This window comes from Equus przewalskii, chromosome 7 (assembly GCF_037783145.1).
Source record: "Equus przewalskii isolate Varuska chromosome 7, EquPr2, whole genome shotgun sequence".
In the NCBI taxonomy this organism is placed as follows: domain Eukaryota; kingdom Metazoa; phylum Chordata; class Mammalia; order Perissodactyla; family Equidae; genus Equus; species Equus przewalskii.
This window is the reverse complement of record NC_091837.1, coordinates 57,699,494-57,723,484: the sequence shown is the minus strand read 5'-3', so window position 1 is coordinate 57,723,484 and position 23,991 is coordinate 57,699,494. Positions and strand designations below refer to the sequence as shown.

At 37.2% G+C, this 23,991-nt stretch overlaps 1 protein-coding gene and 1 long non-coding RNA gene across 4 annotated transcripts in view; one reads left to right on the top strand and one right to left on the bottom strand.

Moving 5' to 3' along the window:
* LOC139084853 (uncharacterized) overlaps positions 1–18,854 on the top strand; it is a 50,395-nt gene extending 31,541 nt beyond the window's left edge. Inside the window, exons 2-3 of the long non-coding RNA XR_011542681.1 lie at positions 10,719–10,788; positions 18,590–18,854. This is a non-coding gene — a long non-coding RNA (uncharacterized lncRNA). The remainder of the gene's footprint in view (positions 1–10,718; positions 10,789–18,589) is intronic.
* Positions 6,036–23,991, bottom strand: part of GALNT1 (polypeptide N-acetylgalactosaminyltransferase 1) — a 135,521-nt gene continuing 117,565 nt past the window's right edge. For all 3 annotated transcript variants that reach the window (XM_070629907.1, XM_070629905.1, XM_070629906.1), the window contains 3 exons: positions 11,594–11,692; positions 10,987–11,121; positions 6,036–8,220 (listed from right to left, as the gene is read on the bottom strand). In XM_070629907.1, the coding sequence (XP_070486008.1) occupies positions 8,074–8,220; positions 10,987–11,121; positions 11,594–11,692 (381 nt within the window). In that variant the 3' untranslated portion in view covers positions 6,036–8,073. The remainder of the gene's footprint in view (positions 8,221–10,986; positions 11,122–11,593; positions 11,693–23,991) is intronic.

Below are 23,991 nucleotides of genomic sequence, written 5' to 3'. Positions count from 1 at the left end.
TCATTCCTAGGATAAATCCCACTTCATCATGATGTATAATTCTTTTGACATGCTGCTGGGTTTGGTTTAGTGGTATTTTGTTGAAGATATTTGAATCTATACTTATCAGGGATATTGGTCTTTAGTTTTTTCTTTTCTTGTGATATCTTTGGCTTTGTTGTTGGGGTAGTGCTAGCCCCATGGAATGAACTGATATGTTCTTTCCTCTTCTTTTATGGAAGAGTTTGTGGAGGATTGGTGTTAATTCTTTAAATGTTTAGTGGGTGCACTGGCCTGAATAGTGTTTCCCCAAAATTCATGTCTCCTCAGAACTTCAAAATGGGACCTAACTTTGAAATAAGGTCTGTATTGGTTTTCTGGAGCTGCTATAACAAAGTACCACACACTGAATGGCTTAAACAACAGAAATTTATTGCTCTGGAGACTGGAAGTCCAAAATCAAGGTGTTGGCAGAGTTGGTTCCTTCTGAGGGATGTGAGCGATAATCCACTCTATGCCTTTCTCCTAGCTTTTGGTAGCCCCAGGCACTCCTTGGCTTGTAGATGGGGTTCTCCCTGTGTTTTCTCAATATCTTCCCTGTCTACATGTCTGTGTCCAAATTTCCCTTTATATAAGGTCATCAGTCATATTGGATTAGGGCCTACCCTAATGACCTCATTGTAACTTGATTACCTCTATAAAGACTCTATTTCCAAATAAGGTGACATTCTGAGGTACTGAGGGTTAGGACTTCAACATATCTTTCTTGCGTGAACACAGTTTAGCCCACAACAGTGTCTTTGCAGATACTGTTAGTAAAGAGGAGGTCATACGGCATTAGAGTGGGCCCTAAGTCCTATATAACTAGCGTCCATATAGGAGGAGAGACACAGACACAGACTATAATGCCATGTGTAGACAAAGGCAGAAATTGGAGTTATGCATCCACAAGCCAATGATTGCCAGCAACCATGGAAATGAGGAGGGAGGCATGAAACAAATTTTCCCTTACAGCCTCCATTCTGTCTTACTCCTGGAATTCAAACACATGTATTTGAGCATCAATGATGTTTTTCCCTCGCTCAATCTTTTTTTTTTTGATGAGGAAGACTGCTGCTGAGCTAACATTTGTGCCAGTCCTCCTCTGTTTTGTATGTGGGATGCTGCCACAGCATGGCTTGATGAGTGGTGTTTAAGTCCATACCCAGTATCCAAACCCACAAACCCTGTGCTGCCAAAGTGGAGCTTGCAAACTTAACCACTATGTCACTAGGCTGGCCCCTCAATCTTTGTCTGTGGTTCAGTTTGGAAATTTTTTGTTAACTTGTGTTCAGGTTCACTGATCCTTTTTTCTGTTGTGTCCAATTTGCTGTTAATCCCATGCAATGAATTTTTTTAAAAGGTTTTTTCTCTTTTTAAAAGATTTTATTTTTCCTTTTTCTGCCCAAAGCCCCCGGTACATAGTTGAGCATTTTTAGTTGTGGGTCCTTCTAGTTGTGGCATGTGGGATGCTGCCTCAGCATGGCTCGATGAGCGGTGCCCAGGATCCAAGCCGGCGAAACCCTAGGCCATCGAAGTGGAGCGCATGAACTTAACCACTCAGTCACAGGGCTGGCCCCTGAATTTTTTGATTTTAGGAATCTTATTTTTCTCTTTTCTAGTTTCTAAATTTCTTCTGAAATTTCCCATCTTTTTATTACATCCATTTGTTAAAAATTATTTTAAAGATTGGCACCTGAGCTAACAACTGTTGCCAATCTTTTTTTTTTTTTCTGCTTTATCTTCCCAAACCCTCCTGTACATAGTTGTATATCTTAGCTGCAGGTCCTTCTAGTTGTGGCATGGGGGACACCACCTCAACGTGGCCTGACGAGCGGTGCCATGTCCACGCCCAGGCTCCGAACCCTGGGCCGCCACAGTGGAGCACGCGAACTTAACCACTCAGCCACGGAGCCAGCCCCATATCCATTTTTTTATAAAACATAGTTAGATGAACTTGTCTGCTAATTTCATTATTTAGGTTAACAGTGGGTCTCCTTTTACAGATATTTTAAAAAATAAAGCTCACTTTCTTGAAAGTTTATTACTGTTTCATTGTATACTGGACATGGTGATCGATGCATTGAGGAGATTCTGTATTCGGTTATCTTCCTCAGATGAATGTTACATTTTGTCCAAGAAGGCTAATTATTGGCAGATCAATTTGATCTTATAGAGGCTTGGTTTTACACTTTGTTAAGTCTGGTCCTTTCCTGTTTTGCCCTAGGAATAGCCCTAAATCCTTAAGAAATGGTCTTTATTCTTACACATGGACATTCTTGGGTTTTGACATAAAGGCTAAAGTGTTTATCAAGCCCCTCCAAATTAGAAGAATGTGAACTCAAAACTCCGTATTCTTGGTACTGGGCAACTGCTAAGATTTCTGCTTAGATCTTTCTGCCTTCCAGTTGTTTTCCCCTGCTCTTCTTGGACACAGCCGAATCTGCCAAAGGTTTCAGGAAAATTTCTGTGCAGATTTGGGGGCTCCTCTATGACTCCCTCCTGTTTGAGATTTCCTCCCTCAATTTCTAGCCACTCTATTTGCTTCTAAATGAGATCTCTGACTCAGCCTAAGACAATAGTCACTAGCTGTATGAACACCACCTCTAGCATGCCGTGTGCACTGGGGATGGTCTCTGGGGAAAAGCTATATATCATCTTACCTAGTGAAGGTCCTTCTTAGCAAGAGTCAAATCCCCTACATTTCCTGCCTTTTGTTCACTCTCCAGGGCCTTCAAATATTCTTTTAAAAAGTTGTCATCTACAGTTATTAAGTTACTTGCAGAAGTTTAGTCTGACACTAGCTATTCTCACTTTGCCAGACTTTTGTTGTTAACATTCATATTGGGGGCTCATTTCCTCTTTTTTGATGGTGATTTCATAATTTATGGGAGTGTATGGGTTTGGATTGACAATTTTTTCCCCAAAAAGACATGTATTCTAATGATTTCCAGCAAGTGTCATAAGTCTAGACTCACTTTTTCTTGATCTGCAGACTTCCTGACTGTGGTTTTAAACCCTTGATCTATAGGAAAGGAGGCCTTATGATTACAAGGGTGGCATCATCCACATCACCATTTACTACCTGGAAAAGGCACAGAGTTAGTCAGATTACCCTTTGGTTTCCTTTACAAGTGGCAGACTTCCTTACCTACCCTTTTACTTGTCAGTGTGACTCCTCTGAATATCCCAACTTTATGCACAGATCTTTAATTTTCCAACTTGGTTCAGGCCCAAGGCATAAGCTCCCATTCCCCAAACTCTTCATTATTATATTTTGTTCCTAGGAGAGGAAGGGCTATCATATTTAATAGTTACTTCTATGGCTTAAGTTTATGTATACTTTTTTTCCATTTTTTTCCTGAACATTAGGGATTTTCCATATTTTCTTGTGCACTTAGCATCCCATTTAGAAGTATGAAGTTTTGTAGCAGTGGAGTACTTTTTAGAAAATCTTAATGCCATAAGGATAAATATCTTCCTCATTTTCCCCCAGGACTTTATCAAAGCATAATTTATATACAATAAAATACATACATTCTAAGTATACAGCTCAATAAATTTTCAATAATATGCATGTTACTATTATCCAAATTAATTTACAGAATATCTCCACCATTCCAGCAAGTTCTCATGCCCCCTTCCAATTTGCTCACTCACAGGTAACCATCCTAGATTTGTTTCCCTTGTTCTTGAGCTTGCTATAAATGTAATGTGTCTAGCTTTCCTTGTTCAACAGTATTTTTAAGACTTATACCTATTGTTCTATCAGCAATTCATTTTTTAAATTTCAGATTAGTATTCCAGTATGTAAATATACCATTATTTGATTATCCATTAACTTGCTGATGGATATTTGGGTAGTTTCCAGTTTGAGGGTATCATAAATAAAACCGCTATGATATTCTTGTACAAATCTTATGATGTGCATATGCACCCATTTCTTTTAGTTGTATCTCTAGAAGTGGAATCACTGAGTCACAGGGTAGGCATATATTTTACCTTTAGAAGAAACTGGCAAGCTGTTTCCCAAGGTGATTATACCAACTTACATTTCCCCTAGTTGTTCCACGTTCTCACCATTTGACAGGTATGCAGTGGTTATTTCCTTGTGGTTTCATTTTGCATTCTTTGTTGGCTGATGTTAAGCAACTTTTCCTATGCTAAGTGTGCATTTGGATAACTTCTGTGAAGTGTGTATTCAGGTTAATTTTTATATTGTGTTGCTTCTGTAAGGGCTTTAAAAGTTGTTTTTCTGCATATGAGTCCTTTGTCAGTTATATTTATTGCAAATATTTTCTCCTTGGCTGTAGCTTGCCTTTCACTTTGATGGTACCTTTTGATGAAAAAGGTTTAATTTTGGTGAAATTTACCAGTTTTTTCTTTTATGGCTAATATCTTTAATGTCCTAAGATATCTTTGCCTATCCCAAGAATCATGAGGTACTTTGCTTTTTCTTCCAGAAGATTTATTGTTTTGCCCTTCATGTTTAGGTCTGTGATCCATTCTGAATAAACTGTCCACTGTGTGAAAGCACAATGAACTGAATCAAACTGAATCAGTGTTCAGTTTTCTCTCATACAGATATCCAGTTACTCTAGCTCCAAATGAAAAAACTTTGAATTGCTTCATGTTTTTGTTGAAAAGCCAATGACCATGTTTATGTGTGGGTCTATTTCTGGACTCTCTCTTCTATCCATTGATCTATTTGTTTCTCCTGACTCTAGTACCACACTTGTAATTACTGTAGATTTAAAGCAAGTAATGAAATTGAGTCGTGTTAAGTCTTCCAACTTTTTTTTCCTTCTTCAAGATTAGCTTAGCTATTCTGGGTCTGATGCATTTCTTTATTTTTTAAAAGATTTTATTTTTCCTGTTTCTCCCCAAAGTCCCTCGGTACAGAGTTGTGTATCTTTAAGTTGTGGGTCCCTCTAGTTGTGGCATGCCACCTCAGCATGGCTTGATGAGTGTCCACGCTCAGGATTTGAACCGGCGAAACCCTGGGCCACTGAAGCGGAGCACACGAACTTAACCACCCCGCCACGGGGCCGGCCCCTGATGCATTTCTATATATATTTGTCAATTTCAACAAGAAAGCCTCATAGGATTTTGATTTCATTGAACCTGTAGATCAATTTGTGGAAAACTGAGACTTTAACATTATGCAGTCTTTCAATCCATGAACATAATAATTTATTGCAGTGTTCTATAGTTTCAGCAACATTTTGTAGTTTTCAGGGTAGAAGTCTTGCACATCTTCTGTTAATTTTCTGTCAAGGTATTTGACTTCTTTGATGTTATTATAAATGATATATTTTAAAATTTAATATTAACTTGTTTGTTGCTAGTGTGTAAAAAATACAACTGAGTTTTGCCTCATATTATTAGTTCTGGCAGATTTATCAAGCAAATACTTGGTAATCTTCAAGAAATCAGAATGGGAGAAGAGAAGTGTCATATAATTGGAAACCCACCTACTTTTTCAGAGTAAAAAGTGATTCACTCTTTGTGTACCTTCTTTCATAGTTATCACTTCAGAAACACTACCTTCCAATTTTCTTTCTCCTTTGAAGAACTTGTAACTCTGGAGTTAAATTTGCTCTTGGTATGCTTCTTGAAAGATGGGAGAGCCCCAAATCTTTACAGAGGAACCTCTGTTTTTCAGCTGAATATAGAATTAGGGAAATGAGGACATGGCCTACATGCTGCCCTTTATTTGCAGGATGGTGAACAAAGTACTATTTTTCAAGAATGCCAATTATAACAGAGGCTAGATTGGGATTGGAGCAGGATGAATCGATTTGTGAGATTCAAATTATCCTTAACTGTCACATTTATAAATTCTTCACTGGTTAAATAATAATCCCGTCTTTTCATTCTTTGCTTTCTTTCTCATTCATTCTTTTCTTCCCAGTTTGACTTCCAACAGAGTGATTAACATATTTGCCTAATTTACAAATAGCTGTTATGAATAGGGATCCATTTTAACTTCAAATAAAACCAATGTAAGGCACAACTACTCAGGAATATTTTATATTTTCAAAGTATTTAGGAATTCTTTAATTAGAAAAATAAAGGCAATGGGATTATCTATCAGGTTCTAAAAGTACCCATGAATTAAATCACTCACATCCCCCTCTTAAAAAACAAAACAAAACCTTAAATCACATTGCTGTTAAGCTTTCTTACAGTAAGCAATAAGACCAAGCTATGCTAGAGTACAAAAACCTGAAATTCTGAGCATGAAAATAATTTATTGATTAGACATCTGGTTTATTCAAGCATTAGGCCTACTGAAGATAGAATTAACACAGCTCATGGAGTAGGAAAAAAAATTCCATCCAACACCTGCTTCATTTCAAATTTCCTGGGGACAAAATTTATGCATTCTGTATTAACAGCCTCACCCTAAAGCATCCACATGTGCTTGATATTGATTAACTTGAATAGGATAGGAAAAACTTTCTGTACACTCAACCTGGCAAGTATAATTAGTGATGCAACTTTCAGAAACATTCTTAGGCACAAGAAATAGCACTGCCTGCAGTGAGAGTCTTTGATAATCAAAGAAAAGAATATCATTAAATATAATCTTACAAACAGGAAGGAAAATATACTCACTTTTGCCAATGGATTGCTTTACATATCAGGAAAAATGTCACAATGAGATCTCTCTATGAGATTAAAATATTAATTTGATACTCAACTTTTAATCAATACTCAGGTTATTCTGTGGTATTAAAAATCGGAGGGAAAAAAAAGGAAAACCAATTTAACCTAAGTGGAATTTAGGGAAGAAATGCAGGACTAATAATACGGAGTAACAACTGCACTTCTTTGGCTAACCCATTAAAAAATGCCAATTAAACATTTTCAGTCAAATTTTATTAAAAAAAAAGCAGCAAATCAACATTACAATTCAAGAACCTAATCTAAATATGCACTTGACAGTGAAGCACATCTGAATATGGAGTGAAAAAAGTTTTCCAAGAAACCATCAACTGTATCCTCTCCAAATACCCAAATAATAAATCACTTCTGTAGGCCTTTTGTTGAGTGGAATCATAAACAAAGAACTGAAGAGATTTATTGCTGTGAAAACAAATCCGTAGTACAGTAGTATGAATCTTGGGTATTAAGCATAATTAGCTGAATCAAATTAAGTTGAAAAATCTAATAAGAATGTGTGTGTGAAAGTCTGTAAGCCAGTTGACCCAAGAGCAACTGAGACATCTAACTTGTTCAGTGAGACCAGACATTATTTTAAATCTCCATTTTTAACGGCAATTAAAAATTACAATTCCAACAGCCCACAACCAAATAAAAAAATAGTAGAAAGCAATTAAAACTACGTTCAAAGAGCCACTTTTTTCAGCTCAATTTCAGCACCCCAAGGAAAAAAAAGCATCCATGACTATCACAGATGAAGACAAAATGAATGTCATTGGAATCAGTTATTTTTCCCCACTGAGGTATAAAATCTATATAGAAATTTGATACTATACTATAACAAATTTTTACTTCTCATAGTTCTAATTTCCTTTAAACCCTGTTTAATATAGCTTTTTTTAAATTGTTGTAAAAATGTTGTTTTCATGATTCTGAATCTGGTTCCAGTTCTTTTTATATCAATATTTAATATACTGGCTACCAGTTCTAATCAGAAAAAAATCTTGGAAATCTCTTCATTATGACAGCACGTTCAGCAGAAATTACTGATGTGCAAGCAAACCATAAAAGGTGCAGCTCTCCGGAAAGCACGTTTGTTGTCTCATTGTCTGAATATTCTTTACAATGACTCTTGATGAAAGACTCTTTCAATCTTGTAAACATCAGTGTGCACAGTCTCGCTACTATGTAGTTTCATGTCCTCTGACAGGAAGGCTGGTTCACAGCAAGTGAAAAGCGAGAGGAGTCTAAGTTTTAATGGCTGATAAACCTTACATCCCACAGGAGGAAAGCACTTTTCCTTTTTTGCTACTTAAGAATGTGGCAGAAATGTATGCTGAGGTAGCCCAGTCAATCCTTATTTTTTCTTTTTTTGTAAATTTGGTCTCAGAATATTTCTGGAAGGGTGACGTTTCTAAGAAGCCACTGTTGGGAGCGGCTTCCAGTGCAGTCTCTAATGCTGGGCACCTGGCTATCCTCTTCTGTGGCTTTGTCCAGGCACTGATTACTGTTCACATGCTGCAGGGTTAGTTTCTGAAAGTGACAGGAAAAAAGTCTTAAGATCAAAGAGGAAAACAAAACTTTTGGTGATTATTAAGTTACTCTGTAGAAAAGGTTTTTTTTTCCTTTGGTAACATAAATTATTTAAAAGACATCATTAAAAGCTATGTGGGAGGGAGAAAGGCACTGGGGTACAGTGGGTTACACTGGACTTGCAGTAAGATGACCTAAATTCTAAGTCCCAATTCTTCTATAAGCTCTGTAACACTGTGAGAAATTTCACTTTTTTCGGCTTCAGCTTCCTAAAAAAATGATCATATTAATGGTTCCTAATTCAGGATCCTCATCCTGTGTTCAAAAAGCTATTGTAAAGTCCTGTGATAAAGCTGTTCAGATTAATTCTGTGATGCCAAACCTCAAGTCCTTAGAAACTCAGGTCTTTTTGAAGACTTACAATCATAAGAAATCATAAGATTTATAAAGCAGTCTTTAATAAATGGCTGATAGACATAGCTATATATCTTCCTATTTGTTTACATTCTAGACTTGATGTCATGTTGACTATTAGAATAATTTCAAAAGGAGAGGACAGATGAGAGTTAACAGATACACACTGACCCACACTAATGAATCTGGTACCAGAACCTGGTCAGGCTAAGGACTCCAAAGCGGCTGTGCAGGCATTTGTATTAAGCATTATCCTATAGGTGTATACAACTATAAGGAAATGTGAAATATGTTTATTAACACATTTATCTGACTTTTTTACTCATGGCTCTATTTTAATGTAATTCATTTATCCGGAATGTTTCATTTTTATAAGCCCTCTTTTCTACCTATGTGAACTTAAAACCTAATGATTGTGTACAACTATTTGAGCTTTCAGTTGTTTATTATTATTCTGTGTTACAGTCAAAGTAGGAAACTGGCAAGGCAGTATACATTTGCAGATGTCATAGTTTACTATCAACACTGACTTTAGGTTCAGTATTATAAATTTTAAGTCTTATAAATGCCTAAGAATAGAACCTGGAAGAGAGTCAGCATGGCTGTGGGTTTTACTTCTTATGTGGATGCTGTGTAGTACTGTACTTGAGAGGATGGGCCTTGTGGTCAGACATTTCTAGAGTGAATTCCAGATTTGTCACATACCAACTATATGCCCCTAAATGAAGAACTCTGAGCCTCAGGCTCCTCATCTATAAAATGGGGACAAAAATATTCAAGAGTTTTTATGAGGAAACATTAAGATAATGTACAGAAAGTGCTTCCTAGCTTAGAGTAAGCTCTTGATAAGTGGCACTCACTACTGGAAAACTCAAAATCCTAGCAATGCCCCGAGGAGCCATGAACACAATCTGACACCCAGAGGAGCCACAGGTCTCCATGCACACTGCTTGCTGCCAAGGCCTTCAGTCACATGTAAGACAAAAACAAAGTACAAAAAGAACCCCTCAAACATTCCAGAAGGCCCTGCAAAGCTTCTCTGAGTGGCAACCTTCATCAAGCCCACTGTTAGTATTAGAAACAAAAAAACTAAACACAACGAAAAATTTAGTTGGGAAATCCATCTTTCACATCCCAAGTTCTAAAAATGTATGTTTCACTTACTTAGATTCATTAAAATAAACTCGTAACAAAGAAATAGGCTACTGTCATGCTGGATATGATCTTAAATGTCAAGTGGGCAAGTAGAGGCTATGTTCAGGGAACAGCAGGTTGACCATTACAGTAGACCAGGGTTTGTATATGACACAGTATGGGGAGAAAAGACAGCCAAAGTCAAAACTTTGGACATCTCCATTTAAGGGGCAGAATGAAGAAGCAGAGTGAGAAAGCAGACAAAAGGAAGAGAGAGAAAGCAAACAGAAGAAACTAAACAGTAGGGCATCTAAAGCCAATGCATAAGAGGACTTTAAAATATTATCTGCTTAGCCATAGCAAATGCTACAGAGAAGTTAAGGAAAAAGAGACAGGAATGCTGGCTTTGTATCTAGGAGCTGTTTCTGTACAGTGTCAGGCCAAGGCAGGAGGAAGGGCTGGAGACCCAGAGGCATGAGTGCCAGCCATTCATTCACCATCATACAATGCAGAAGAAAAGTAGGATGGTCTGTAGAAAGTGAAATAGGAACAAAAGTCTTTCCTAACATGAAGAAGAAAACTAGTGCTTGTAAGCAGAAGAAAAAGAACCAGAGAAAGACATATTGAAGATGCTGGTGCTGGTTGCAGAACCCTGGAGCAAAAGCACAAGTTCAGAGGTTAGGCAGACATGAGGCAAGGGAGAGTGGTTTACTGGAGATGCTTTGATTGAACCAGTATCTTGTAAGTGCCTCTAGGTGAGTACACAGAGTGGGTGGGGAGAGGGGGAGGTTCCAGAGGAAAGCGAAGATAAATAGAAAATTTTTGTTATATATGTCACCGAAAAATTATTATGAGCCAGAGAATTTTATTCATTAAAGCTTACCTTCTACCTAAGTGTTTAATTCATTAATTTAAAAAGCATACTTACTGTTCCATTTCTCCCATGCTAGACTGCAGAGCTTGAGGACATACAGAGGCAAGAGTGGCTACTTAGTGACAACAAGGACCCAGGGACTAGAGGTAAGACTAATTTAATTACTGAGGAGACTAAAACATGTTTATTGTACTTATACTGTTTTTCTCATCTGTCAATTTTTAGAGTACAAGAACAGTTTGATCCATATTCACTCCAGAGGAATTCATTCTTTTAGCTGTAAAGTATATAAATATACCCAATGACACACATAACTTTATTCCTATATGCAACTAATAACTTACCACTGGGTCATACTCCCAAAGTTGGTTGCCTTTTAAGTGGTGGCATTTGAGCATCGTGACTGGGCCATTAAGTTTGGAGACATCCAAGCAAAGGTCATCTGTTCTAATTTCTTTGTTGGCAGTATAAGAAAAAACCTGAAAAACACAAATGCACACATAGAAGTTTTAACAGTAAAAGAAATTAGTCAGTGTTTTATATGCCCAGTACTCTGGCAGGGAAAAAACAAGTATTTCAAGTTACATGATTTTGGAAGTTTATTAACGTAACAGAGAATAAATGACTCAGAAAAGCTACCACTAATTTTGCACAGAGGAAAGAAAAAATAACTTTGAGTTCTCCGTATACCCCGAGTGTTTTGTCAAAGGCTGTCATAAGGGAAAAATTAATCTCACACACAGCAGTATAAATACAGTGGTCACAAGGGGCCTTTTACAAATGTTTCATTTAAAAATAATCACTGGATTGAAGGATCCCTTCTCCTAAAGGTCTTTATTATTTTCTCTTTAAACATAGGAAAATATTTCCTGAATGACATCATGAGATAAAAAGGGCAGAAGTAATCAAATCTGAAAATTATCCCTTTTAAAGCTTTACTAAAATACTCACCTGATTACCTCCCATACCGTGACAGTTAAAAATTCCAACTTTTTCGTTCTCTTTTCTAGCCATGTTATCTAAACACTGATTTGTTTCCACATTTCGTATCTATGGGACAATGAAAAATGAAAATATCAGGAGTCAGAGAGGTTAACTAGCCAGACACACATTAAAATCAATCTAAACTTTCTATAACACAATCTTAAAGGCAAAGAAATAAATTCCAAGCAAAGGAACAGGACAAAACCCCAGAAAAAGAACTAAATGAGACAGAAATAAGCAATCTACCTGACAAAAAGTTCAAACAAAAACTCATAAGGATGGTCATCACTGATACTGGGGACAGAGTGAGAACATCAAGAAAGAATTAGAAAATATAAAAAAGAAGCAATGAGAAATGAAGAATACAATACTGGAAATGACAAATTCACTAAAGGGACTCAACAGAAGAGTAAATAATAGAGAAGAAAAGATCAGCAAGCTGGATAAAAGACTAGAGGAAATCACTCAAAGTGAACAGATAAAAGAAAAAAGAATTAAAAGGAATGAGAACAGTCTAAGGGAACTCTCGGACAATATCAAGCGCACCAACATTCATATTATAGGTGTCCCAGAAGGAGAAGAGAGACAAAGGGGCAGAGAACCTATCTGAAGAAATAATAGCTGAAAACTTTCCTAACCTATGAAAGGAAACTGACATCCAAGTACAAGCAGCACAGAGAGCTCCAAAAAAGATAAGTCCAAAGAGGCCCACACCAAGACACATTTTAATTAAAATTTCCAAAATTAAAAATAAAGAGAGAATCCTAAAAGCAGCAAGAGAAAGGCAAAAAGTGATATACAAAGGAAAGCCCATAAGGCTATCAGCATACTTTTCAGCTGAAATCCTACAGGATAGAAGAAAGTGGCATGACATATTTAAAGTGCTGAAAGGAAAAAAGCTACAGCCAAGAATACTCTATCCAGCAAGGTAATCATTCAGAATGGAAGGGGAGATAAACAACTTCCCAGACAACCAAAAGTTAAAGGAGTTTATCACCAAGAAACCAGTTCTACAAGAACTGCTGAAGGGACTTATTTAAGTGGGAAAGAGAAGACTATAAATAGGGATAAGAAAATTATCAAAAACAAAAAAACAACAACAAAAAAGGCAATAAAATCACTGGTAAAGGCAAAAATATAGTAAAGGTAGCAGATCAACCACCTATGAAGATAATATGAAGGTTAAAAGACAAAAGTACTAAAATTACCTATTTCAATAAGAGGGTAATGGGTAGACACAAAACAAGAGATTAGATATGATTTCAAAAAATGTGGGAGGAGGGGAGTAAAAGAGTAGAGCTTTTAGAAAGAGGTCAAGCTAAAGAGACTATCAACTCAATATAGATTGCTATAGGATCCTCATGGTAATCACGAACCAAAAACTATAATAAGTAAACAAGTAAAAGGAAAGAAATCAAACATATTACTTAAAAAAAGCCATCAAACCATAAGGGAAGAGAGCAAGAGAAGAAAGGAACAGAGAAGAGTTACTAAAACACCCAGAAAAAAAAATAACAAAATGGCAATAAATACATATTTATCAATAGCTACTTTAAATGTCAATGGACTAAATGCTCCAATCAAAAGGCACAGGGTGGCTGATTGGATAAAAAAACAAGACCCATACATATGCTGCATACAAAAGACACACTTTAGACCTAAACACACTCACACACTGGAAGTGAAAGGATGGAAAAAGATACTCCATGCAAATGACAAAGAAAAGAAAGAGAAAAGAAAGTGGGGTAGCAATACTTGTATCAGACAAAATAGGCTTTTTAAACCAAAAACTGTAACAAGAGACAAAGAAGGGTACTACATAATGATAAAGGGAAAAATCCAACAAGAAGCTATAACACTTGTAAATATCTATGCACCCAACATAGGAACACCTAATATATAAAGCGATTATTAACAGACATAAAAGGAGACATAGACAGTAACACAATAATAGTAGGTGACTTTAACACTCCACTTACACCAATGGATAGATCATCCAAACAGAAGATCAATAAAGAAACATTGGCCTTAAATGACACATTAGACCAGATGGACCTAGTAGATATATATAGAACATTCCATCCAAAAACCACAGAATACACATTCTTTTCAAATGCACATGGAATGTTCTCCAGGATTGATCACATATTAGACCAAAAAACAAGTCTCAATAAATTTAAGATCAAAATAATACCAGGCATCTTTTCTGACCACAAAAGTATGACACTAGAAATCAACTACAGGAAGAAAACCAGAAAAGCCACAAAAATGTGGAGATTAAACAAAATGCTACTGAACAATGATTGGGTCAATGAACAAATGAAAGGAGAAATAAAAAAATACCTGGAGACAAATGAAAATATGATATGCCAAAACCTATGGGATACAGCAAAAGTGATTCTAAGAGGGAAGTTTACAGCCTACCTCAACAAACAAGAAAAATCCCAAATAAACAATCTAACAGTGCACCTAAAAGAACTGGAAAAAGAAGAACAAACAAAGCCCTGAATCAGCAGAAGAAGGAAATAATAAAAATCAGAGCAGAAATAAACAAAATAGAGATTAAAAAAACAATAGAAAAAATTAATGAAACCAAGACCTGGTTCTTTGAAAAGATAAACAAAATTGACAAACCTTTAGCTAGACTCACCACGAAAAAGAGAGAGAAGGCTCAAATAAATAAAATCAGAAATGAAAGAGGAGAAATTACAACAGACACCTCAGAAATACAAAAGATTGCAAGAGAAAACTACGAAAAGCTATACACCAACAAATTGTATAATCTAGAAGAAATGGATAAGTTCTTAGAATCATACAACCTTCCAAAACTGGATCAAGAAGAAGTATAGAATTTTAATAGACCAATCACCAGTAAGGAGATTGAAACAGTAATCAAAAACCTCCCCAAAAATAAAAGTCCGGGACCAGATGGCTTCCCTGGTGAATTCTACCAAACACTCAAAGAAGACTTAATACCTATCTTTCTCAAACTCTTCCAAAAAATTGAAGAGGAGGGGAGGCTTCCTAACTCATTTGATGAAGCCAACGTTATCCTGATACCAAAACCAGATAAGGACAACACAAAAAAAGAAAAATTACAGGCCAATATCACTGATGAACATTGATGGAAAACTCAACAAAATACTAGCAAATCAAATACAACAATATATTAAAAAGATCATACATCATGATCAAGTGGGTTTTATTCCAGGGATGCAGGGATGGTTCAGCATCCGCAAATCAATCAATGTGATATATACCACATTAACAAAATGAAGAATAAAAATCACATGATCCTCTCAAGAGATGCAGAGAAAGCATTTGATAAGATACAGCATCCACTTATGATTAACAACTCTAAATAAAATGGGTATAGAAGGAAACACCTCAACATAATAAAGGTTGTATATGACAAACCCACAGCTAATATCATTCTCAATGGAGAAAAACTGAAAGCTATCCCTCTAAAGAACAGGAACCAGACAAGGATGCCCACTTTCACCACTCTTATTTAACATAGTATTGGAAGTTCTAGCCATAGCAATCAGGTAAGAAAAAGAAAGAAAAGAGATCCAAATTGGAAAAGAAGAAGTGAAACTGTCATTACTTGCAGATGACATGATTTTATATATAGAAAACCCTAAAGAATCCATTTAAAAACTTTTAGAAATAGTAAATGAATACAGTCAAGTCACAGGGTACAAAATCAACATACAAAAATTGGTTGCATTTCTATATACTAACAACGAAGTAGCAGAAAGAGGGATTAAGAATACAATTCTATTTACAATTGCAACAAAAAGAATAAAATGCCTAGGAATAAACTTAACCAAAGAGGTGAAAGATCTGTACACCAAAAACTATAAAACATTGTTGAAAGAAACTGAAGAAGACACAAAGAAATGGAAAGATATTCCGTGCTCTTGGATTGGAAGAATTAACAAAGTTAAAATGTCCATACTTCCTAAATCAATCTATAGATTCAATGCAATCTCTATCCAAGTTCCAGCAACATTTTTCACAGAAATAGAACAAAGATTCCTAAAATTTATATGGAACAAAAGACCCCGAGTAGCCGAAGGAATCCTGAGGAAGAACAAAGCTGGAGGTATCACACTCCCTGATTTCAAAATATACTACAAAGCTATAGTAACCAAAACAGCATGGTACTGGCACAAAAACAGACACACAGATCAATGGAACAGAATTGAGAGCCCAGAAATAAACCCACATGTTTACGGACAGCTAATTTTCGACAAGGGAACCAAGAGCATACACTGGAGAAAGGAGAGTCTCTTCAATAAATGATGCTGGGAAAACTGGACAGCCACATGTAAAAGAATGAAAGAACACCATTATCTTATACCATGCACAAAAATCAACTCGAAATGGATTAAAGACTTGAATGTAAGACCCGAAACCATGAAATTTCTAGAAGAAAACACAGGCAGTACGCTCTTTGACATTGGTCTTAGCAGCCTATTTTGAAGTACCATGTCTGACTGGGCAAGGGAAACAAAAGAAAAAATGAACAAATGGGACTACATCAAACTAAAAAGCTTCTGCATAGCAAAGGAAAACATCAACAAAGTGAAAAGACAACCTAACAACTGGGAGAAGATATCTGCAAACCATATATCTGATAAGGGGTTAATAGCCAAAATATGCAAAGAACTCATACGTCTCAACAAAAAAAACCCAACCACCCAATTAAAAAATGGGCAAAAGATTTGAACAGAGATTTCTCCAAAGAAGATATACGGATGGCCAACAGACACATGAAAAGATGTTCAACATCATTAGCTAAGGGAAACACAAATCAAAACTACAATGAGATATTACCTCACACCTGTCAGAATGGCTATAATTAACAAGACCAGGAAACAAGTGTTGGAGAGGATGTGGAGAGAAGGGAACCTTTGTACACTGCTGGTGGGAGTGCAAACTGGTGCAGCCACTATGGAAAGCAGTACGGAGGTTCCTCAGAAAATTAAGAATAGATCTACCATACGATCCAGCTATCCCACTGCTGGGTATTTATCCAAAGAACTTGAAAACACAAATGCATAAAGATACATGCATGCCTATGTTCATCACAGCATTATTCACAATAGCCAAGACTTGGAAGCAACTTAGCTGCCCACGAAGGGATGAATGGATAAAGAAGATGTGGTATATATACACAATGGAATACTACTCAGCCATAAGAAATGATGAAATCTGGCCATTTGTGACAACATGGATAACAACATGTAACCTTGAGGGTATTATGCTAAGTGAAATACGTCAGAGGGAGAAAGTCAAATACCCTATGATCTCACTCATAAGTAGAAGATAAAAACAACGACAAACAAACACATTACAACAGAGTTTGGACTGGTGGTTACCAGAGGGGAAGGGAGGAAGGAGGAGGGCAAAAGGGTGATTAGGTACATGTGTGGTGATAGATTATAATTAGTCTTTGGGTGGTGAACATGATGTAATCTACACAGAATTCGAAATATATTATGATGTACACCTGAAAGTTATACAATGTTATAATCCAATGTTACTGCAATAAAAAATCAATCAATCTAAAAAAAAAAAAACCTCAAATTCCTGAGGCAAGGGCTATGTGTTGGGGTGGGGGGTGTGGACAGGGAATCACTGGCTATCTAAAATTCTGTGGTCTAGAAAGGTCTTACTGTTTATATATGTAATTTTTGTGTTTCATGGAGAAATTGTTTAAATTCTTATTTCTTTCATTTTTCTAAGCTGTTCTTTTAGGATTTATGTTTAGTTCAATAAGCTCTACTCCGCCTAATAATTTAAAGCCATTTAACAACTCCGTGTGCACAGTTAACTGCCCAGATAAGAGGTATTACTTTTGATAACTATGATGACTTCTTAGGATACTCAAGGTGGGTATTTTCTAATCAGAGTTTGGAGCCTGGCTTAACTGGAAGACTTAGCATGGTGTGGTGGAAATAATCTTTTGTTAGATATCTGTCAATTACATAAAAGGAATTTACACCAGTCATCAGAAGTAGGAAGAATTTTTAAGCAATGCCCCTTGATATTTTGTTTCCTCTGAACCATGGTAGCTCAAAAGCATATGGTAAATTAATGGACATTTGAAAGTCTTAAATTCATTCCATGGATGGTTTTGTTAGCAGGTAAGCCAGAAGGGAGATATGTGACAAACTATATCTGTCATGTCAGGAAGATAGGAAAAAAAAAATGGAACTAACTTTGTGTGATAAAGTGGGGGTAAAGTTAAAACCACAAATAAGCCATTTATAATGCAACCATGTACCTGTTTCAGAGTCTAGCACATAGCAGGCTCAGAAATAGTAACAATCTGCATTGCCACCTTATTGCTAGTCACCTCGATCTGGCTATTTCATCAGAACCTTAATCTCGGTTCATGCAAAACAAGATCTTTTTGTAATGCTGATGCTTCCTCTTCCCAATATTTTAATATGCCCCTGCCACTCTACCCAACCTTGAGAACTGCTATCTAAAACAAATCTTATTGTTCCTCCAGAATTTCCCCTCTTTTCCTGATATCCCTATTTTTATTAGTAATCCCACAATTAGTCCAACTGTTCAAGATGGAAACCCAAGGGTCCTTTTTCTCCTGGGTCCAACACATCATATCCAGGAATTTTTATACCACGTAATTCACATCATCTCTTTTATCCACTATTTTAATTCAGAAACCTATTATCTCATATAGAGTTTATAAAAGGTTTTATAGTTAGATACCAATTTGCATAAAACACATTTTTCTCCACTCCAGTGGGTAATTAATTAATACTTGAGGATCATGACTATCTTACTTGAAAAAGAACTGAGTTCAGATTGTGACAAAATGAGTCTTTATCCCCTATATTCAAATAAAAGTTATTTCCTTGTACTTTTGAAAAAAAGTACAAACTCTCCAATTCTTTCTTTTTCTCGATTTTTTTCTTTCAAATATAGATGTAAAGGTGGCTGAAGAAAGGGAACAAATGCCATAGGAATGATTAGAGAAGAACCAATGTCATCCTCGGTTTCTCTCTCATATGTAATGGCCTTTTGGTTAAATAATTATCTTTTACCAAAGTCAAAATTAATACAATTCTCCCCAAATGTAACAGGGCTTCCTACTACTCTGTAATTATAATAAATCAACTTTGGTTGTTTTGTTTCTATAACTGATGTTGCTAATAAATTATAGCAAATAAAGTATGGTTATTCTGTGCTAGGCATTGTTCTATGACTTTTGTATGTTACAGCTTATACCACTTACAACATTCCTATGAATAATTCCAGGTTGTTTTCTGACTTGAGAGATCTGAGTCTCTATCCCTTTGGGTTACTACTGACCATTAGATGTTAAAAAGTAGAGTTTCTCCAAAGATTGGAAACCACTCTTTCCTGCCAACTGGAAGGATTCTGTTTGGCTCAACAGATATGTGGCATGTTTGTAGCCGAAGGAGCCATCTGCTCTCCAGGCTGGTACTTCTACACAGTAGATGGCTAGAGAAGACAGTTTTCAGAGAAGGTCCTCCTCCTCCTTGTAGGAATACATGTGGACTAACTCACCTATGGAGTGTGTAAGATGATTTCTCGAGGACGTGAAAAGCCAGGAAGACCAGGGGGTGTTCTGGGAACAGTTTTGCCCTTTAAGATGCTAGTTAATAGGTTTGTTTGGTGACAGATAACTTTAAAAAGTCTTGAGAGAAAGGACAAATTAGGAACAAACATATTTTCTAGGGATGTTGAATCAGATGTTCAAAACTGTAATTCCATATATAGCTTTAAGGGTATTTAACCAATTATCAGCTTTCCAGTAAGGTGTGGAAGGCAGAACAGTGCTGACATATATTTGCTCCAGTGTTTACATTGGGATGTAAATAGGTACTAGAATTGGTTATCCAAAATCTGACACTTGTAAAAAGTCATTGAAAAAATAACATTTGGAAAATACAGAATGAGATAAAATGTAGACATGTTATCAAGGAGGAAAAGAAAATACATGAAAGAAGACTAGTTAATGTAAGGATGTTCTAGTCAAACGTCTCCTTTGTTAAGTTCCGGAAAAAAGTAGGACTAAAACCAAAGAAAAGAAAAGTAGGAACCTTCTGACATATAGGGAGTATTCTGAAGTTCAATTTAAGGAAAAGATGGGCTAGCTTCTGGGTTCTCCCACTCTTTAGAGGATTTTGTCCCATCTTTTGGTATACATACAGTGTGGATCAACAGCAGAATGTTTAGTGGTACTTATTAAACTATCAATTCCTTCCAACTTACCCACATTCCAAGTTACATCTTGAGCACTATCTTGGAAAGAGAAATGAGATATGCCCTCTTGTTTGGTAATATATTTGGTAATCATCAGGATGTCTACTGGCAACTGAGATTCTAAATTATCAGGGATCCTTGGGGCTGGCCTGGTGGTGTAGTGGTTAGATTCATGCACTCCACTTCGACAGCCCAGGGTTCACAGGTTTGGATCCCTGGTGGGACCTGGCACCACTCATGGGGTCACGTTGTGGCGGCATCCCACATAAAGTAGAGGAAGACTGGCATGGATGTTGGCTTGGCAACAATCTTCCTCAAGCAAAAGGGGGAATATTGGCAACAGATGTTAGCTCAGGGCCAATCTTCCTCACACACACAAAAATAATAAAATAAATTATCAGGGACCCTTAAACTAAAAGAGCGATTTGATATGGAAAAGAAAGAAGAGAGCTTTTCCTCATTGGAGTAGATACTCTTGAATATAAATATGATTCTTAACCTAGCAGGAAAATAACTCCTGGCAGGATGCTTTGGGAATTTGATATAGAACATCCCTACAAAAGTTGTTTTAGGATGTACCTACTCTAAATTATTTGAGAATAAAGATAATTATAGAGGGTATACAGTAGTTATGAGTTTTGAAAACACTGGGTTTGACAGGCATATGGACACCTCAACATAGGGCCTTGGCAGGGAGAAATTTGGGGAAATGACGGCAAGATAGATGGATAATCTCCTGTGTTGGCTATTTGTGTTAATGTCTTCAGCAGTGTCCAGTATGGCAGCCACTAGCCATATGTGGCTATTGAACACTTTATTTTTCTTCTCTTTTACTTCTTTAAAAAAATTATTTTATTGAGGTCATAATGGTTAACAACATTGTGAACTTTCAGGTGTACATTATTATTTATCAGTTTCTGTATAGACTGCATCGTGCTCACCACCAATAGTCTAATTTTTATGCATCACCATACACATGTGCGCGTTTGTCCTTTTCACCCAACCCCCAATGCCCTTCCCCTCTGGCAACTACCAATCTGTTCTCTTTGTTCATGTGTTTGCTTATCTTCGACATATGAGTGAAATCATGTGGTGTTTGTCTTTCTCTTTCTAGCTTATTTTGCTTACCTCTTACTTCTTGTTACTGAGCACTATATATGCGGCTGGTGTGACTGAAGAACTGAATTTTAAATTTTACTTAATTTTAATTAAATAGTCATATGTGGCTAGCGGCTACCATACTGGATGCTCAGGTCTAGATGCTGACACACAGGGGAAAGTCTTCCACCATTTGTGAGGGGGTACTTGTCAATGATGGGACACTGCAAACATGCTAATGAAGCCAAGTTATCACACCCTTGGTGCTCTGTGAAAGACATCAGGAAGTACCCAAGTTTGATTCATACTTTCTGGAATTAGAAGTTTTAGGAGATCTAAATGATTTCAAGGGGGAAGGTTAGCAGGCTAATGGTCCTTTTTATAGGATTTGTTTATGACTGAATAACATCTTTCCTTACAGAGCCAGACTTGCTAACAAGCCAAACCAAAATGGTTGCAGGCACTATATACAACTGTGAGAATGCCAAAGCATGAGGAGTTGTTAGAATCACAAGTTTCCTACTTGAATGATAGCAACATCTGAACTATGGTGGTCAGGGGGAAATAGCTGCACTTTCAAGGTGTCTGGAGGTGGACAGGCAGGAGTGAGCGTTTAGGGTGTGGGGACATGCAGACCTGAGTGGGCCTCACTCCCGACTCTACCAGTACTAGCCATGAAACCGCGGCAGGTTAGTACCCTAAGACAAGGATTCCTGAAACCATGATGTGAACTACAGTACATGGCCAGGTGTTGAAACATGTGCCACTAAAAAAGGGGTTTTGTGATCAAGGATGTTTAGGAAATACTGAGTTAAACAAATTTAAATAGGTTTCTTTATTGAAGAACTTCTCAAAGCCTTTTAATATACTGTAACTCTTGGTAGGGGTGGGGACTGGTGGTACAGAAGGATATAAGATAAAGAAAGCAGCATTTTTGGCCACGACACACTCCCTCCTCCCCCATCCCCTGCCTTTCTAATTGAGCATCTTGAGGGACATCAGACATCAGCATTCTTTAGAACACAGTAATTGGGAAATGTCCCTGAAAGAACCTCATTTTTTCATCTGTAAAACACGGATAACAATGTCTCTCCCAGGTTTGCTGAAACCTCTCAGTGAAGTAACATATAGAGAGGCCTAGCAGAAACTGACACATAGTAGGCCCACAATAACTGTTGGGTTTCCTTCTTTATCCACAGATCCAGCAACTCTTAAACCCTTTCTGAAGTAGCAACTTAGCTGTACATAGCTATTACTAAAATATTATTTTTGACCACAATTAAAATAACTCACAATTGAATGCACTCATTCCTGGGAAATGGACAAGAAATTAGAGCCTAAGCTTCTTAGTTTCTACTATAGTCTCCTCCAGAATCTTGGTACTTCCATTAGGGTGGACAATGTAAGCAGTTAAAGGATTTTTGGAATCTACTATAATGGAATCTGAATTCAGTTTTTCATTCTCTGTCATAAGGGAAATATTGGTTAGATATGAGAAAGAGTATGGTGTCAGTGGTTAACTGCCTGTGTTAAAATCCTTTTTCTCCCGTTTTGTGGCTGTGACTGAGCCATGTTGTTTAAACTATTTATTCATGCCTCAATTTACTTGCTATGAAGTGGGGATAATAGCATCTCTATCTCACAGTGTTGATCGGAGGATAAAATGAATTAATACTTGTAAACATTCAGATTGGTGCTTGACACAGAACCTATGCTCATTAAATCTCAAGATTATTAGATATGCCTGGAGAAGCAATTGGTCAGTCCATAAGACTGGCTAAACTGTCAAAGGTCTGGATTATTTGCTTTCTGGTTGTTTAGAAGATTCATCTCCTGGATTAACAACTATTAGATATCACAATGAAACACATTTATTCAGTTCCAAGTGCTACAGGAGCTATGACAGTCAGACTTAGCAAAGCCAGAGACTATAAATTTATACCTACTAATTTCCCTCTAAAATCCTGTGAGCTCAGGTTTCCCTAGACCCTTGAAGCATGACAAAAGATCCCTGAAAGGCTACATTTCAGTCTTTGGTGAAGGAAGGCTCACACAGGTGGAGCTATGATCACAAACATAAGATCCTGGTTGCCCTGTGGTGGGTACTTGAGAATGACCCTGGACCCAGAAATCTGCGCTTTAATTTGGACAGTGTGGCCTGGTATTATGGGCATACAGGCTTAAGACCAGCTGCTTAGTTAATAAGGCAATAACAAGCAGGCCACAGAAGGTAAAATCTGTTGCTTATACAGAAAGCCAGCTGGCAAGAGGCAGATAAAAGGCAAGCTTGTTTTGGCAATCACTTACTATGGGTTAGACAAATGGCTCTTTGTAATAAGCCTATATTCTGGCCGAGCTAACAATGCCTAGGAGTTGTCTAAATTGGGTCAATTGAAAGGAGAAAAACAATTCCTCATTCTCTATTCTAAAGGCAAGTTACTGTAGCAACTGCTGTAAGTTTTCCCACAGCACATCACCCACTCTGGGTCTTTCTTGACTGGAATGAAACTACAGCAAAGGGAACAGATACTCATTAATGAGGCAAGACACTCAGCATAGCCCTCACTTGTTTGAGTGTGAATTCCTCAAATCACAACAAAGTTCTGAGGCAGGGAGCTCAAGTCAACCCAGAAGTAGCCTCTGTAACTTCCAAGGATGAACACAGGAGTCTGTGCTTGCCCGGGCACTGGGGCAAATGCAGCCGGCCCAATGGCTCACTCTAACTCCCCACCATCTGGCTCCCCTCTGTGATCTATTTGCTCACCTACATCCTGCTTTACATCTCTTCCTCTTTCCCCAGACTGCCCATCACCAATACCCCCTCTTCAGTCTCAGCCAATGATCTATGTTCAACTGAGGAAACAGAAGTCATCAGAGGAGAACTTCCTCAGACTTCCACCACAAAGTACCACCTTCTACTCCAAATCTACAATTGACCTGCACTTGTCCTCATTCCTTCGACCTTCCTTCTATTGCAGTGGATGAACTGCCTTCTCCCC